Source organism: Hypanus sabinus, chromosome 19 (genome assembly GCF_030144855.1).
Source record: "Hypanus sabinus isolate sHypSab1 chromosome 19, sHypSab1.hap1, whole genome shotgun sequence".
Classification (NCBI taxonomy): Eukaryota; Metazoa; Chordata; class Chondrichthyes; order Myliobatiformes; family Dasyatidae; genus Hypanus; species Hypanus sabinus.
This window is the reverse complement of record NC_082724.1, coordinates 78,959,558-78,975,796: the sequence shown is the minus strand read 5'-3', so window position 1 is coordinate 78,975,796 and position 16,239 is coordinate 78,959,558. Positions and strand designations below refer to the sequence as shown.

General features: G+C 41.4%; 1 protein-coding gene across 3 annotated transcripts in view; it reads left to right on the top strand.

Moving 5' to 3' along the window:
- Positions 1–16,239, top strand: part of LOC132378088 (semaphorin-3F-like) — a 336,771-nt gene that overhangs the window by 304,257 nt on the left and 16,275 nt on the right. For all 3 annotated transcript variants that reach the window (XM_059944832.1, XM_059944833.1, XM_059944834.1), the window contains one exon: positions 13,640–13,707. In XM_059944832.1, the coding sequence (XP_059800815.1) occupies positions 13,640–13,707 (68 nt within the window). The remainder of the gene's footprint in view (positions 1–13,639; positions 13,708–16,239) is intronic.

Genomic DNA, 16,239 nt, shown 5'->3' with positions numbered 1-16,239 from the left:
TCGTGAACCTCCTCTGGACTCTTTCCAATGACAATACATCCTTTCTGAGATAATAGGCCCAAAACTGTTGATAATACTCCAAGTGCAGCCTGATTAATGCCTCATAAAGCTTCAGCATTATCTCCTTACTTTTATATCCTATTCTCCTTGAAATAAATGCCGACGTTGCATTTGCCGCATTCTAAACCTGTGAATTAACCTTCTGGGATTCTTGTACAAGGACTCCTAAGTCCCCTTGCACCTCTGATGTTTGAATTTTCTCCCCATTTAGTTAATTGTCTGCACTATTGTTCCTTTTATCAAAATGCATTATCGTACATTTCCCCACGCTGTGTTCCATCTGCCACTTTTTTGCCCATTCTTCCAATTTGTCAAAGTCCTGCTGCAATCACATTGCTTCCTCAGCAGGAATTAATTTGCTCTCTTTTGTCTCACACTTTCTTTTACCAACTAACAGGTCATGAATTAGACAGCAATAACCCAAAACTATGTTACAGCTATCAATAGATTGATTTCTATTCATATCACTCAGTGAAAATGTGAACTTCATTTCCATTCATTTGGCACTATTGGCTCACAATAGCAAGCAGTTTTGGCTGATTTTCCTGCCAGTGAATTCAAATACAAAATTATTATATGCAAAAGGTGCTGGAAGAATCCCACATACCTTATTCATGGACTTTGTCCCATTCCCATCAGAGAGGAGGCTGCACAGCATCCACACAAGGACCACCAGACTCAGACAGTTACCTTCCCCAAGTAGTAAGACTGATAACACCTCCACCCACTAAATCACCACTTCTTTATTATTTTGGAAGCAAACGTTGGGAGCAGATATTCGCAGGGAGATGTATGGCAGAATTGTGGCAAATGTTCAGGGAATATTTGCATGAAGTTCTGCATAGGTGCATTCCAATGAGACAGGGCAAGGATGATAGGGTACAGGAACTGTGGTGGACAAAGACTGTTGTGAATCTAGTCAAGAGCAAAAGAAAAGCTTACAAAAGGTAATGATAGAGATCTAGAAAACTGTAAGTCTAAGAGGAAGAAGCTAAAGAACTAAATTAGGAGAGCCACAAGGGGCCATGAGAAGACATTGGTGTGCAGGATTAAGGAAAACCCCAAGGCATTCTACAAGTATGTGAAGAACAAAAGGATAAGACATGAAAGAATAGGACCAATCAAATGTGACAGTGGAAAAGGGTGTATGGAACTGGAGGAGGTAGCAGAGGTACTTAATGAATGCAGTATTCACTATAAAAAAGGATGTTGGCAATTGTAGGGATGACTTACAGTGGAGTGAAAACCTTAGGATGTAGATATTAAGAAAGAGGATGTGCTGGAGCTTTTGGAAAGCATCAAGTTGGATAAGTCGCCAGGAGCAGATGAGATGTACCCCAGGCTACTGCAGGAGACGAGGGAGGAGATTGCTGAGCCTCTGGCAATGATGTTTGCATCATCAATGGGGATGGGAGAGGTTCCAGAGGACTGGAGGGTTGCGGATGTTGTTCCTTTATTCAAGAAAGGAAATAGAGATAGCCCAGGAAATCATAAACCAGTGAGTCTTACTTCAGTGCTTGGTTAGTTAATGGAAAAGATCCTGAGAGGCAGGATTTATGAACAATTGGAGAGGCATAAAATGATTAGGAATAGTCAGCATGGCTTTGTCAAAGGCAGGTCATGTTTTACGAGACTGATTGAATTTTCTGAGGATGTGACTAAACATATTGATGAAGGTAGAGCAGTAGATGTAGTGTATATGAATTTCAGCAAGGCATAGAACATAGAATAGTACAGCACATTACAGGCCCTTCGGCCCACAATGTTGTGCCGACCCTCAAACCCTGCCTCCCATACAACACCCAACCCTCAGCTCAGAAGGGAAGGAGGGAAAAGAGGAGAGCAGTAGTGATAGGGGAGTTGATAGTTGGGGGAACAGATAACAGGTTCTGTGGAAGAGATCGAGAATCCCAGATGGTCTGTTGCCTCCCTGGTGCCAGGGTCTATGATATCTTGGATCGAGTTCTCAGTATTCTCAAGAAGGAGGGTGAGCAGCCAGATGTCGTGGTCCATGTAGGGACCAATTACGTGGATAGGAAGAGTGAGGAGGTCCTGAAAGGTGAGTATAGGAAGTTAGGCACCAAGTTAAAGGACAGGACCTCCAGGATAGCAATCTCAGGACTGCTACCAGTGCCACATGCAGGTGGGTTTAAAAATAGTAAGACAGCACACGTCAACACGTGGCTGAAGATGTGGTGCAGGAGGGAGGGCTTCAGATTTATAGATAATTGGGCAGTTTTCCAGGGAAGATGGGACCTGTTCCGATGGGATGGTTTACATCTGAACTGGAGGGGTACAAATATTCTTACAGGTAGGTTTGCTAGAGAGGCTCCAGTGGATTTAAACCAATATGGGGGGGGGGAGGGGAACAGATGTGTGGGAGAAGGAAGAAAAAGAAGATAGTAAAGTTGTTTGCACTGTTAGTGTTAAACAGAGAGTAAGAGGTGAAGAATTTCTTAAATGCATTTATTTTAATGCTAGGAGCATTGTAAGAAAGGTGGATGAGCTTAGACCATGAATTGATACCTGGAAAAATGATGTTGTAGCTCTTAGTGAAACATGGTTGCAGGAGGGGTGTGATTGGCAACTAAATATTCCTGGATTTCGTTGCTTCAGGTGTGATAGAATTGTAGTGACAAGAGGGGGAGGTGTTGCATTGCTTGTCAGAGAAAATATTACAACAGTGCTCTGGCAGGATAGATTACAGGGCTCGTCTAGGGAGACTATTTGGGTGGAATTGAAGAATGGGAAAAGTGTAGTAACACTTATAGGGGTGTATTGTAGACCACCTAATGGGGAGCGAGAATTGGAGGAGCAAATTTGTAAGGAGATAGCAGATATTTGTAGTAAGCACAGGGTTGTGATTGTGGGAGATTTTAATTTTCTACACATAGACTGGGAAGCCCATACTGTAAAAGGGCTGAATGGTTTGGAGTTTGTAAAATGTGTGCAGGCTAGTTTTTTGCAGCAATAAATAGAGGTATCAACTAGAGAAGGGGCAGTATTGGATCTCCTGTTAAGGAATGAGATAGGTCAGGTGACGGAGGTATGTGTTGGGGAGCACTTCAGGTCCAGTGATCACAATACCATTAGTTTCAGTATAATTATGGAGAAGGATAGGACTGGACCCAGGGTTGAGATTTTTGACTGAAGAAAGACTAACGTTGAGGAGATGAAAAAGGATTTAGAAAAAATAGATTGGGACAATTTGTTTTATGGGAAGGATGTAATAGAGAAATGGAGGTCATTTAAAGGTGAAATTTTGAGGGTACAGAATCTTTATGTTCCTGTTAGGTTGAAAGGAAAGGTTTAAAGTTTGAGAGAGCCATGGTTTTCAAGGGATATTGGAAACTTGGTTCAGAAAAAGAGAGATATCTATAATAAATATAGGCAACATGGAGTAAATGAGGAGCTCAAGGAATATAAAGAATGTAAAAAGAATCTTAAGAAAGAAATTAGAAAAGCTAAAAGAAGATATGAGGTTGCTTTGGCAAGTAAGGTGAAAATAAATCCAAAGGGTTTCTACAGTTATATTAATAGCAAAAGGATAGTGAGGGATAAAATTGGTCCCTTAGAGATTCAGAGTGGACAGCAATGTGTGGAGCCAAAAGAGATGGGGGAGTTTTTGAACAATTTCTTTTCTTCGGTATTCACTAAGGAGAAGGATATTGAATTGTGTAAGGTAAGGGAAACAAGTAGGGAAGTTATGGAAACTATGATAATTAAAGAGGAGAAAGTACTGGCACTTTTAAGGAATATGAAAGTGGATAAGTCTCCGGGTCCTGACAGGATATTGCCTAGGACCTTGAGGGAAGTTAGTGTAGAAATAGCAGGGGCTCTGACAGAAATATTTCAAATGTCAATAGTAACGGGGATGCTACTGGAGGATTGACATATTGCTCATGTTGTTCCATTGTTTAAAAAGGGTTCTAAGAGTAAACCTAGCAATGATAGGCCTGTAAGTTTGACATCAGTGGTGGGTAAATTAATGCAAAGTATTCTTAGAGATGGTATATATAATTACCTGGATAGACAGGGTCTGATTAGGAATCGTCAACATGGATTTGTGCATGGAAGGTCATGTTCGACAAATCTTATTGAATTTTTTGGAGCGATTACTAGGAAAGTTGATGAGGGTAAAGCAGTAATGTTGTCTATATGGACTTCAGTAAGGCCTTTGACAAGGTTCCACACAGAAGGTTAGTTAGGAAGGTTCAATCGTTAGGTATTAATATTGAAGTAGTAAAATGGATTCAACAATGGCTGGATTGGAGATGCCAGAGAGTAGTGATGGATAACTGTTTGTCAGGTTGGAGGCCGGTGACTAGTGGTGTGCCTCAGGGATCTGTACTGAGTCCAATGTTGTTTGTCATGTACATTAATGATCTGGATGACGGGGTGGTAAATTGGATTAGTAAGTATGCAGATGATACTAAGGTAGGTGGCATTGTGGATAATGAAGTAGGTTTTCAAAGCTTGCAGAGAGATGTAGGCCAGATAGAAGAGTGGGCTGAAAGATGGCAGATGGAGTTTAATGCTGATAATTGTGAGGTGCTACATTTTGGTAGGAATAATCCAAGAAGGACATACATGGTAAATGGTAGGGCATTGAGGAATGCAGTAGAACAGAGTGATCTAGGAATAATGGTGATAATTCCCTGAAGGTGGAATCTCATGTGGATAGGGTGGTGAAGAAAGCTTATGGTACGCTGGCCTTTATAAATCAGAGCATTGAGTATAGGAGCTGGGATATAATGTTAAAATTGTACAAGACATTGGTAAGGCCAAATTTGGAGTATTGTGTACAGTTCTGGTCACCAAATTATAGGAAAGATGTCAACAAAATAGAGAGAGTACAGAGAAGATTTACTAGAATGTTACCTGGGTTTCAGCACCTAAGTTACAGAGAAAGGTTGAACAAGTTAGGTCTTTTTTCTTTGGAGAGTAGAAGGTTGAGGGGGCACTTGATAGAGGTATTTAAAATTATGAAGGGGATAGATAGAGTTGACGTGGATAGGCTTTTTCCATTGAGAGTAGTGGAGATTCAAACAAGAGGACATGAGTTGAGAGTTAGAGGGCAAAAAGTTTAGGGGTAACATGAGGGGAAATTTCTTTACTCAGAAAATGGTAGCTGTGTGGAATGAGCTTCCAGTAGAAGTGGTAGAGGCAGGTTTGATATTGTCATTTAAAGTAAAATTGGATAGGTATATGGACAGGAAAGGAATGGAGGGTTATGGGCTGAGTGCAGGTTGGTGGGACTAGGTGAGAGTAAGCATTCGGCATGGACTAGAAGGGCTAAGATGGCCTGTTTCATGCTGTAATTGTTATATGGTTATATGGGTGAAGAAGCGGTGGGATGGGTTAGTAAATATGCTGATGACACAAAGGTTGGAGGTGTTGTGGATAGTCTGGAGGGCTGTAAGAGATTACAGCAGGACATTGATAGGATGCAAAAAGGGCTGAGAAGTGGCAGATAGAGTTCAATACAGATAAGTGTGAGGTGGTTCATTTTGGTAGGTCAAATATAATGGCAGAATATAGTATTAATGGTAAGATTCTTGGCAGTGTGGAGGATCAGAGGGATCTTGGGTCCGAGTCCATAGGACTCAAAGCTACTGCGTAGGTTGACAGTGTGGTTAAGAAGGCACTTCATCAATCATGGGATTGAGTTCAAGAGCTGAGAGGCAGTGTTACAGCTTTATAGGACCCTGGTCAGACCCAACTTGGAGTACTGTGCTCAGTTCTGGTCACCTCACTACAGGAAGGATATAGAATGGATGTAGAGATTTACCAGGATGCTTCCTGGATTGGGGAGCATGTCTTATGAGGATAGGTTGAGTGAATTTGGGCTTTTCTCCTTGGAGTGATGGAGGATGAGAGGTGACCCAATAGAGGTGTATAAGGGGCATTGATTGTGAGGATAGTCAGAGGCTTTTTCCCAGGATTGTAATGGCTAACACAAGAGGCATAGTTTTAAGGTGTTTGGAAGAAGGTACAGAGGGGATATCTGGGGTAAGTTTTTACAGAGAGAGTGTTGAGTGCGTGGAGTGGGCTGCCAGCGATTATGGTGGAGGCAGATACAATAGGGTCCTTTAAGAGGCTCCTGGATATGTACAGGGAGCTTAGAAAAATAGAGGGCTGTGGGTAACTCTATGCAATTTCTAAAATAAGTACATGTTCGGCTCAGCTTTGTGGGCCATAGGACCTGAATTGTGCTGTAGGTTTTCTATGTTTCTACATTATGTATGCCCTAGACTCACTTTATGGATATATAATCAATCGATTATAGAAGATATGTATTTATATTTATCATGTTTTTTAGTTATTGTATTCATTTTTGTGAATCAGATCTGTAGTAACAATTACTTTGTTTTCTTTACATTTGTCTCCAGGAAATTGCATTAAATAATCTTGAATCTTGAATGTATTAAAATTCTTTCCCAACAGGAACATTGTCACAGCCAGCAGTGAGATCTAATACATAATTTTACTCAAAAGTCTAACTGAAGCCCACTGATGAAGTTTTCCATACAGTAAATAAGGGGAAGTATAGTCAACATAAGACAGTTTAAGGTCATTGCAAAAAGCACAATTGAGCTGTGATTATTTTTTTAATGCTGTAAATTGTTGGGATTTATATTGTGCTGCTGGTACAACGAGTTTTAATGCTAGCTCAATGCCCCTCAATTTTGAGGCTGTGCCCTCTAATTTTGGATACCCCCACTATAGGAAACATCCTCTCCACATCCAGCTTATCTAGTCCTTTTAACATTTGGTAGGTTTCAAAGAGATCTCCACACTTTTTTCTAAATTCCAGTGAGTACAGGTCTAAAGTTGCCAAATGCTCCTCATAAGTTAACCCCTTCATTCCCAGAATAATTCTCGTGAACCTCTTCTGGACTCTCTCTAATGACAACACATCCCTATTGAGTGAGATAAGGGGCCCAAAACCGTTTACAATACTCTAAGTGCGGCCTGACTAATGTCTTGTAAAGTTTCACCATTATCAACTTGCTTTTATATTCTATTCCCCTTGAAATAAATGTCAACATTGTGTTTGCCTTCTTTACCACAGATTCAACCTATGAATTAACCTTCTGGGAATCTTGCATAAGAACTCCTAAATCCCTTTGCATCTCTGATGTTAGAATTTTCTCCCCATTTAGATAATAGTCTGCACTATTGTTCCTTTCTTTCAAAATGCATTATCATGCCTTTCTCAACTCTGTAGCTTCCTCCCCTTTCTTGATCTCTCTGTCTCTATCTCTGAAGACAGTTTATCTACTAATATCTATTATAAATCCACTGACTCTCACAGCTACTGGATGATACCATTTCCCACCCTGTTACTTGTAAAAAACACCATCCCTTTCTCAATTCCTCCATCTCCACCACGTCTGCTCTCAGGATGAGGCTTTTCAATCCAGGCCGAAGGAGATGTCATCCTTTTTCAGGTCTGTTCTCGTATCATCCTCCTGCCATTCTATCAGGGATAGAGTTCCACTTGTCCTCACCTACCACTTCATCCGCCTCCACGTCCAGCAAATAATTCTTTGCAAATTCCACTCTTTACAATGCAATACCACCACTAAGCACAGCTTTTCCTCCCCTCCATCCCCAACCTCCTTCTCTCCACAGAGATCTCTCCCCACACAACTCCCTTGTCCTTTTGTCCCTCCCCACTGACCTCCCTTCTGGCACTTATCCTTGCAAGCTTAACAAGTACTACACCTCCTCCCTCACTACCACTCAGGGCCACAAACAGTCCTTCTTGTGTGTCTGTTGGAGTCATATACTGTGTCTGATGCTCCTGGCATGGCCTCTTGTATATCAGTGAGATCCAACGTAGATTGGGAAACTAGTTCTCCAAGTACCTATGCTCCGTCCACCAGAGAAAGCAGGATCTCCCAGTGGCCATCCATTTTAATTCCACATCCCATTCCCATTCTGATATGTCTCTGCATGGACTCTTCTATTGGCGCGATGAGATCACCCTCGGGTTGGAGGAACAACACCTTATATTCCATCTGGGTGGCCTCCAACCTGATGACATAAACAGCAATTTCTTGAACTTCTGTTAAGGCCCTCCCCCCACCACTCTCTCCTTCACCGTTCCCCATCCCCTTTTCCCTCTCTCACCTTATTGTCTTGACTGCCCATGACTTCCCTATGGTCCTCCTCCCCCTTTTTCTTTTTTCCATGGTCTTCTGTCCTCTTCTATTAGATTCCCCCTTCTCCAATCCTGTATCTCTTTCACCAACCAAATTCTCAGCTCTTTACTTCACCCCTCCCCCTCCCAGTTTCACCTCCCCTCCCACCTTTTAAATCTACTCTTGTCTTCTTTTTCTCCAGTCCTGCTGAAGGCTCTTGGCCCGAAATGTTGATCATACTCTTTTCCATAGATGCTGCCTGGCCTGCTGAACGTGTGTTGTTTGGATTTCCAGCATCCACAGATTTTCTCTTATTTGTGACTATATTTCATCTGCCACTTTTTTTGCCCATTCTTCCTATTTGTCTATGTCCTGCTGAAATTGCATTGCTTCCTCAGCACTACCTATGTTTCATCCACAAGTTTTGCCACAAAACCATCAATTCCACTATCTAAATCATTGACAATTAATGTGAAAAGCAGCAGTCCCAATACTGACTCTTGAGGAACACCACTAGTCACTGACAGCCAGCCAGAAAAGGCACTCTTTGTTCATGTTAGCTGCCTCCTGCCTGTCACCCATTCCTCTATCCATGCCAGTATCTTTCCTGTAATGCCACAGGATTTTATCTTGTTAAGCAGCCTCTTGTGAGGCACTTTATCAAACACCTTCTGAAAATCTAATGATACGATTATTAACTCCTTCTCCCTTGTCTGCTCAGCTTTGTTAATTCCTTGAAGAATTCTAACAGATTTATTAGGCAGGATTTCCCTTTACAGAAACCATGCTGACTTCGATGTATTTTATCATTCGTCTCCAAGTATCCCACAATCTCACCTTAATAATTGACTCCAACACTTTCCCAATCTCCGAGGTTAGACTAACTGGCCTATAATTTCCTTACTTTTGCCTTCCTCCCTTCTTAAAGAGTGGAGTGTCATTTCAAATTTTCCAGTCCTCTGGGACTATGCCAGAATCAAATGAATCTTGAAAGATCATGACCAATGCATCCATTTTCTCTTCAGCAACCTCTCTCTGGACTCTGGGATGTAGTCCATCTGGTCCAGGTGACTTATCCACCTTAAGACCTTTGAGTTTGCCTAGCGCTTTTTCCTTTGTAATAGCAACAGTGCTCACTCCTGCTCCCTGACACTCACAGACCTCCAGCATGCAGCTAGTGTCTTCCACAGTGAAGACTGAAGCAAAGTACTTATTAAGTTCATCTGCCATTTCTTAGTCCTCTATTTCTACCTCACCAGCATCATTTTCCAGTGGTCCAATATCTTGCCTCCCTTTTATTTTTTATAAAACTGATAAAACTTTTAGTATCCTGCTTTATATATCAGCTAGTTTTCCCTCATGTTTCATCTTTTCCCATGTTATAGCTTTTTCAGTTGCATGTTTTTGGATTTTATAAGCTTCCCAATCATCCAATTTCCCACTCACTTTTGCTACTTTATATGCCCGTTCCTCGGCTTTTATGCAGTCAACTTCTCTTGGTAGTCACAGTTGCCAACCCCTGCCATTTGAGAACTTCTTCTGGGGGATATATCTATCCTGCACCTTGTGAACTATTCCCAGAAACTTCAACCATCTCTGTTCTGCTGTCATCCCCACCAGTATCCATCTGGGCAAGCTCCACTCTCATGCCTCTGTAATTCCCTTTACTCCATTGTGATACTGATACATGTGACTTGTGCTTCTCCTCTCAAATTGCAGAATGAATTCAATCATATTATGATCACTGCCTCCAAAGTGTTTTTTTACGTTAAGCCGACACAATAAAATCTGGATTATTACACAACACCCAATCTAAGATAATGTTTCTCCTTGAAAGCTCAAGCACAAGCTGCTCTAAAAAGCTGTCTCATAGGCTTTCAACAAATTATTCCCTCTTTTGCTATCCAACACCAACTTGGTTTTCCCAAACCTCTTGTATTTTGAAGTCCTCCATTACAATTGTGACATTACGCTTATTACATACCCTTTCCAGCTCCCTTTGCAATCTCATCCCCACATCTTGGCTACTATTTGGAGGCCTATAATGGTTTTTTTACCCTTGCAGTTTCTTAATTCCTCCCACAAAGATTCAACATTCTCTGACCCTATGTGACTCTCTTTCTAAAGATATAATTCCATCTCTTACCAATAGAGGCATGCCACCTCCTATGCCTTCCTGCCTCTCCTTTCAATATATCCTTTAATGCTAAGTTCACAACTATGGTCTACTATCAGCCACGACTCAGTGATGCCCATAATGTCATACCAACCAATCTGTAATTGTACCATGAGTTCATCCACCTTATTCTGAAGGCTACATGCATTTAAACACAGCACCTTCAGTCCTACATTCTTCGTTCTTATGAACTTTGCCTCTGTGGTACATTTTAACTCTTTGCCCTGTCTGCATTTGTACTCAATCATTGGCTAGTCCTTCCTTTCATTCATATCACATATTACATCATCTACTTGTAAAGATGCCTACTCATCCTCAGCTCTAAAATACTGGTTTCCATCCCTCTGCCATATTAGTTTAAACCACTCCCATCAGCTCTAGCAAACCTACCTGCAAGGATATTGGTCCCCTATGGGTTCATGTGCAACCTGTCCCTTTTGTACGGGTCACACCTGCCCCAAAAGAGGTCCTAATGATCAAGAACTCTGAATTCCTGCCCCCTGCTCCAATCCCTCAGCCACGCACTTATCCTCCACCTCATTCCATTCCGATCCTCACTGTCACGTGGCACAGGCAACAATCCCAAGTTTACTACCCTTGAGGTCCTGCTTCTCAGCTTCCTTCCTGTATTCTGGTTTCAGAGCCTTGTCCCTTTTCTACCTATGTTGTGGCACCCTTAACCCATGGCCTCTAGTTCTAGTCTCACCCAAACTCATTGGAAAATCGTGCTTGAATTTACCTTCTGTAACCATGTTGTGCCAAATGGCTTACTTCCACATCATACGGTTTTATTAATATTGTACAAGGGTATCGAGAATCTAAGTGATAATGCAATACATTCTGCAGTTATGTTGAATAGCTCCTTGAAGTTTTCATCCGAACCTCATTCTGTCCTCCACAGGGCATCTGCCACGGCTGTTGTCAAAGTGGAAATAAATCGTATTCCTTAGTAATAAATTCATGCAAAGAACCATTTCTTGGTTTTATTAAAACTGTCATTTATTCTATCTTTCCAAACTTCTGTTAGTCTATTTATCATCCTACAAGAATTTAGAACTTGAAATAATTTCAAATGAAATTGTTGTTCTTGTTCTGTGGGATGTGATGGGTAACAACTAAATGTTGCCCATCACATCCCACAGAGCGAGAACAACAATTTCATTTGAAATTAATCCAAATTCTAAATCTTGGCATGATGATTTGCTTGATTGTTGTTTTGTTCTCTCCCTCATTCAGTTGATTCAAGTAGTTCTGTGTTCAAATCCCACCACTGGACATTGTATAACCAATCTCTAGAGCAGTACCAATAGAGTGGTCTGCAGAGTGTCTTGTCACTTGACATTTCTGTTGATATGGGTGTAAATTATCCCATGGCCTCTTTTGAAGCAGAAAAGAGAGGTTTTATTAAGATCTGCAGTATAAGAGTGTCCCATTTTGTCCATAACACATATGCAAGGATGGTATGGTCATCACTTGCATTTGGCTAGATTTGTAATGTATTTTATATTCTTTCCCTCTACCAAAAACCAGACTAAAATTAAAACTTAGCAACAAGAATAATTCATGCAGATTATAAAGTGATGATATCAACATCCTTCTGAAATGATTTCAAATAAATCTTGCAGTTTTGTTTTACAATTCTACTAGGGTGGCACGGTACTGTAGTGGTTAGCACAGTGCTTTACAGTGTCAATGGCCCAGGTTCAATTCCTGCCACTGTTTGTAAGGGGTTTGTATGTTTATCTCCATGACTGCATGTGATCCATCCAGATGCTCCAGTTTCCTCCCAGAATTCAATGATGTACCGATTGGTAAGTTGATAGGTGATTGTCTCATGATTAGGCGAGGGTTACATTGGGGGTTCCTGGGTGGTATGGGTTGAAGGTATGGAGGGGCCCACTCCACAATGTAACAATACATAAATAAATAAAAGCTATTAAATATTGATTGGACTCTAATCAGTTTTGGATCCCTTATCTTAGAAAGGATTTGCTAGCATTGGAAAGCATCCAGAGAGAATTATTCCAGGAATAAAAGTGTTAACATGTGAAGGTCAATTGATTGCTCCCAGCCTGTACTCACTGGACTTTAGAAGAAAGGGGGTGGGGGTAGATCTCATTGACGTGGAGACCATGTTTGCAGTAGTGGGAGAATCCAGCACCAGACGGCACAGCTTCAGAATAGAAGGACATCCCTTTGGAACAGAAATGAGGAGGAACTTCTTTAGCCTGTAGATGGTTAATCTATGGAATTCATTGCTGGAACAGCTGTAGAGGCCAAGTCAATAAGTATATTTAAAATGGACTTTTATATGTTCTTGATTAGTTGAGGCATCAAAGATTATGGGGAGAAGGCAGGAGAATGAAGTTGAGAGGAAAAATTGAATTACAGAGCAGTTTCAATGGGCCCAATGGCCTAATTCTGTTCAGAATGGTTTATTCAGCCAAGAATATCTGTGCAAGGCTTGGTGTGACCATTATTTGCATTTTACTGCACTTGTTCTGTTTTTCCTTCCTTTACCAAAATAAAAGCCCAGGTTAAAATTCAGAGACACCGATAAATCAGTCCGCACTTTATTAAATTCACCTGTACTCCTGCTCATTAATGAAAGTATCTAACCAGCCAATCATGTGGCAGCAACTAAATGCGTAAAAGCACACAGACATGATAAAGAAGTTCAGTTGTTGTTCAGGCCAAACATCAGACTGGGATCGAAATGTGATCTAAGTGACTTTGATTGGAATTAGACGGGGAGGTTCAAGTATTTCAGAAACTGCTGATCTCCCAGGATTTTCATGCACACCAGTCTCTCGAATTTAAAGACACTTCTGTGAGTGCAAATACCTTGTTAATGAGCAGACTGGTTTAAGCTGTCAGGAATGTGACAGTAACTCACACAACACAACAATGGTGTGCAGAAGAACATCTCAAGAACACACATGTTGAACTTCGAAGTGGATGGACTACAGCAGCAGAAGAGCATGAACATACACTCAGTGACCACTTTATTAGATGCAAGAGATACCTGATTAAGCAGCGCCAGAATGCAAAATCAGAGGAAAGCAAAAAAGGCCTAGAAATGCAGGTTTACTAATCCATAGAGGGATTTAACCCATCTCTGGATGTTTTAATGCTGACTCTGGGAATATCAAAGGTACCAATTACAATTTTCACTTGAAACAAAATAAATTATGATCTGCAAACTGATTTTTTGTGGCTTTTGCTAGAACCTGTTTCCTTTTGTCCTTGACAGACGAAGCCGAAGACAAGATGTGCGGCATGGCAATCCAATCCGACAATGTCGAGGTTACAACTCTAATGGTAAGTGTTGCGAAGTAAGCATCGTGTTAGTAAGAGAAAAGGGTGAATGAGAGGGATGCCTGGACAGTTACATGACCAGGTTCCAGAAGATGACTACCTGCTACATTGAAACACGAGTGACATCAGGTGCTGGAACCAGTAATATAGCACCTTTAACACCAGGAAATGCCACAGGGAATATTAACCACTTAAAGGTAATGTACAGGTAAGATTTAAGCATGCTGGTAAATTTAAAGATGTGCAAATTTGCGTCTCAAATTGAAGTTCAAGTTTACTGTCAATCAACCATACACATGAAGATCACTTGGAGTACTGTGCTCAGTTCTGGTTGCCTCACTACAGGAAGGACGTGGAAACCATAGAAAGGGTGCAGAGGAGACTTACAAGGATGTCGCCTGTTGTTACCCGCTGTTGCCTGCTGGGTGCATTGAGCCTCTATTTCTGAACTGTGCAGGCAATCTGCTAATTGTCCACAATTCGCTTCATTTGAAAAGGCTTAAAATCAGTAGATAGTCCCACAATAAGGATTGGTAAGATTTTTTAGCTGGGAGGCTGTTGCAGGTGAAATTCCACAGGACTCGGCTATCCTTCTCAACTCCCACTCTCCTGCCTTCTCCCCATAAACTTTGACACCATGACTAATAAAGAATCTTGATTAATAAGGTGGAATGGAAAACCAGACTCAAAGAGAATTTATTATCAAACTACATACATGTCACCAGATACAGCCCTGAAATTCTTGGGGTCATTCATAGTAGATATAAAGAAACGCAATTGAATCAACGAGAAAACACACACAAAATGGCAAACAACCGATGTGTAAAAGACAACAAACTGTGCAAATACTAAATAATAATAATAATACAAAATATGCAATAAATATTGAGAACGTGAGATGAAGAGTCCTAGGAAATAAGTCTAAGGGTTGTGGGAACCGTTCAGTGATGGGGTGAGTGAAGTTGAGTAAAGTTATCCCCTCTGGTCCAAGAGCCTGATGTTCAAGTGGTAGTAATTGTTCCTGGCCCTGCTGAGGCTTGAGTACCTCTTTCCTGATGGGAGCAAAATGAAGAGAGCATGGCCTGGATGAGAGGAGTCCTTGATGATGCATGCTACTTTCCTGCAACAATACTCCTTATAGATGTGCTCAGCGGTGGGGGAGGGCATTGGTGTTTCCACACCAGACTATGTTTCAAAAAGTCAGTATACTCTCCACTGCACGTCCACAGAAGTTTGTCAAAGCTTTAGATGACATGCCAAAACTTCACAAACTTCTAAGAAAATAGAGGCACTGCTGTGCTTTCTTCATAACGGCATGTACACATGCTGAGCCCAAGGTTGATCTTCTGAAATGAAGTATTTTGCAGGGGTCGGTGTTGGGGCCTCTTCTTTTTACACTGTATATCGATGATTTAGATTATGGATTAAATGGTTCTGTGGCTAAGTTTGTGGATGACACCAAGATAAGTGGAGGAATAGGAAGTGCTGAAGAAATGGAAAGGCTGCAGAGAGACTTGGTCAGTTTAAGAGAGTGCGCAAAGAAATGGCGGATGAGATACAATGTTGAGAAATGTACGGTTGTACATTTTGGAAGAAGCAACAATCGGGCAGATTATTATTTAGATGGGGAGAAAATTCAAAAATCGGAAGTGCAAAGGGACTTGGGGGTCCTAGTGCAGGGTACCCTAAAGGTTAACCACCAGGCTGGATCGGCAGTAAGGAAAGCGAATGCTATGTTGGCATTCATTTCAAGAGGAATAATGTATAATAAGGAAGTGTTGATGAGGCTTTATGGGGCACTGGTGAGACCCCATTTGGAATACTGAGTGCAGGTTTGGACCCCCTATCTTAGAAAGGATGTGCTGATGTTGGAGGGAGTTCAGAGAAGATTCACGAGGATGATTCCTGGAATGCAGGGACTAACATATGAGGAGCGTTTGTCGGCTCTTGGATTGTATTCATTAGAGTATAGAAGAATGAGAGGGGATTTCATAGAAATATTTTGAATGTTGGAAGGGTTGGACAGAGTAGATGTGGAAAGGCTGTTTCCCTTGGTGGGTGAGTCCAGGACAAGAGGTCACAGTCTTATAATCAGAGGGTACCCATTTAAAACAGAGATGAGGAGGTTAGCCAGAGGTTTGTGGATTTATGGAATTTGTTGCCACATACATCTGTGGAGGCCCAATCATTGAAGGTTTTTAAGGAGGAGATTGACAGGTATCTAATTAGTCAGGGTATCAAGGGATATGGGAAAAAAGCCGGAAATTGGAACTAGACAGGAGAATAGTTTAGCTCATGGTGGAGTGGCGGAACAGACTCGATGGGCCAAATGGCCTACCTCTGCTCCTTTGTCTTGTGATATTGTGATTTTGTATCAAGGAATTTAAAGTTGCTGACCCTCTCCCCTGATGAGGACTGGATGATGGACCTCTGCCTTCCTGCTCCTGTAGTCAGTAATCAGCTCCTTGGTCTTGCTGACATTGAGAGGCTGTTGTGGCACCAAACAGACACATTTTCAACCTCCCTCCGATATGC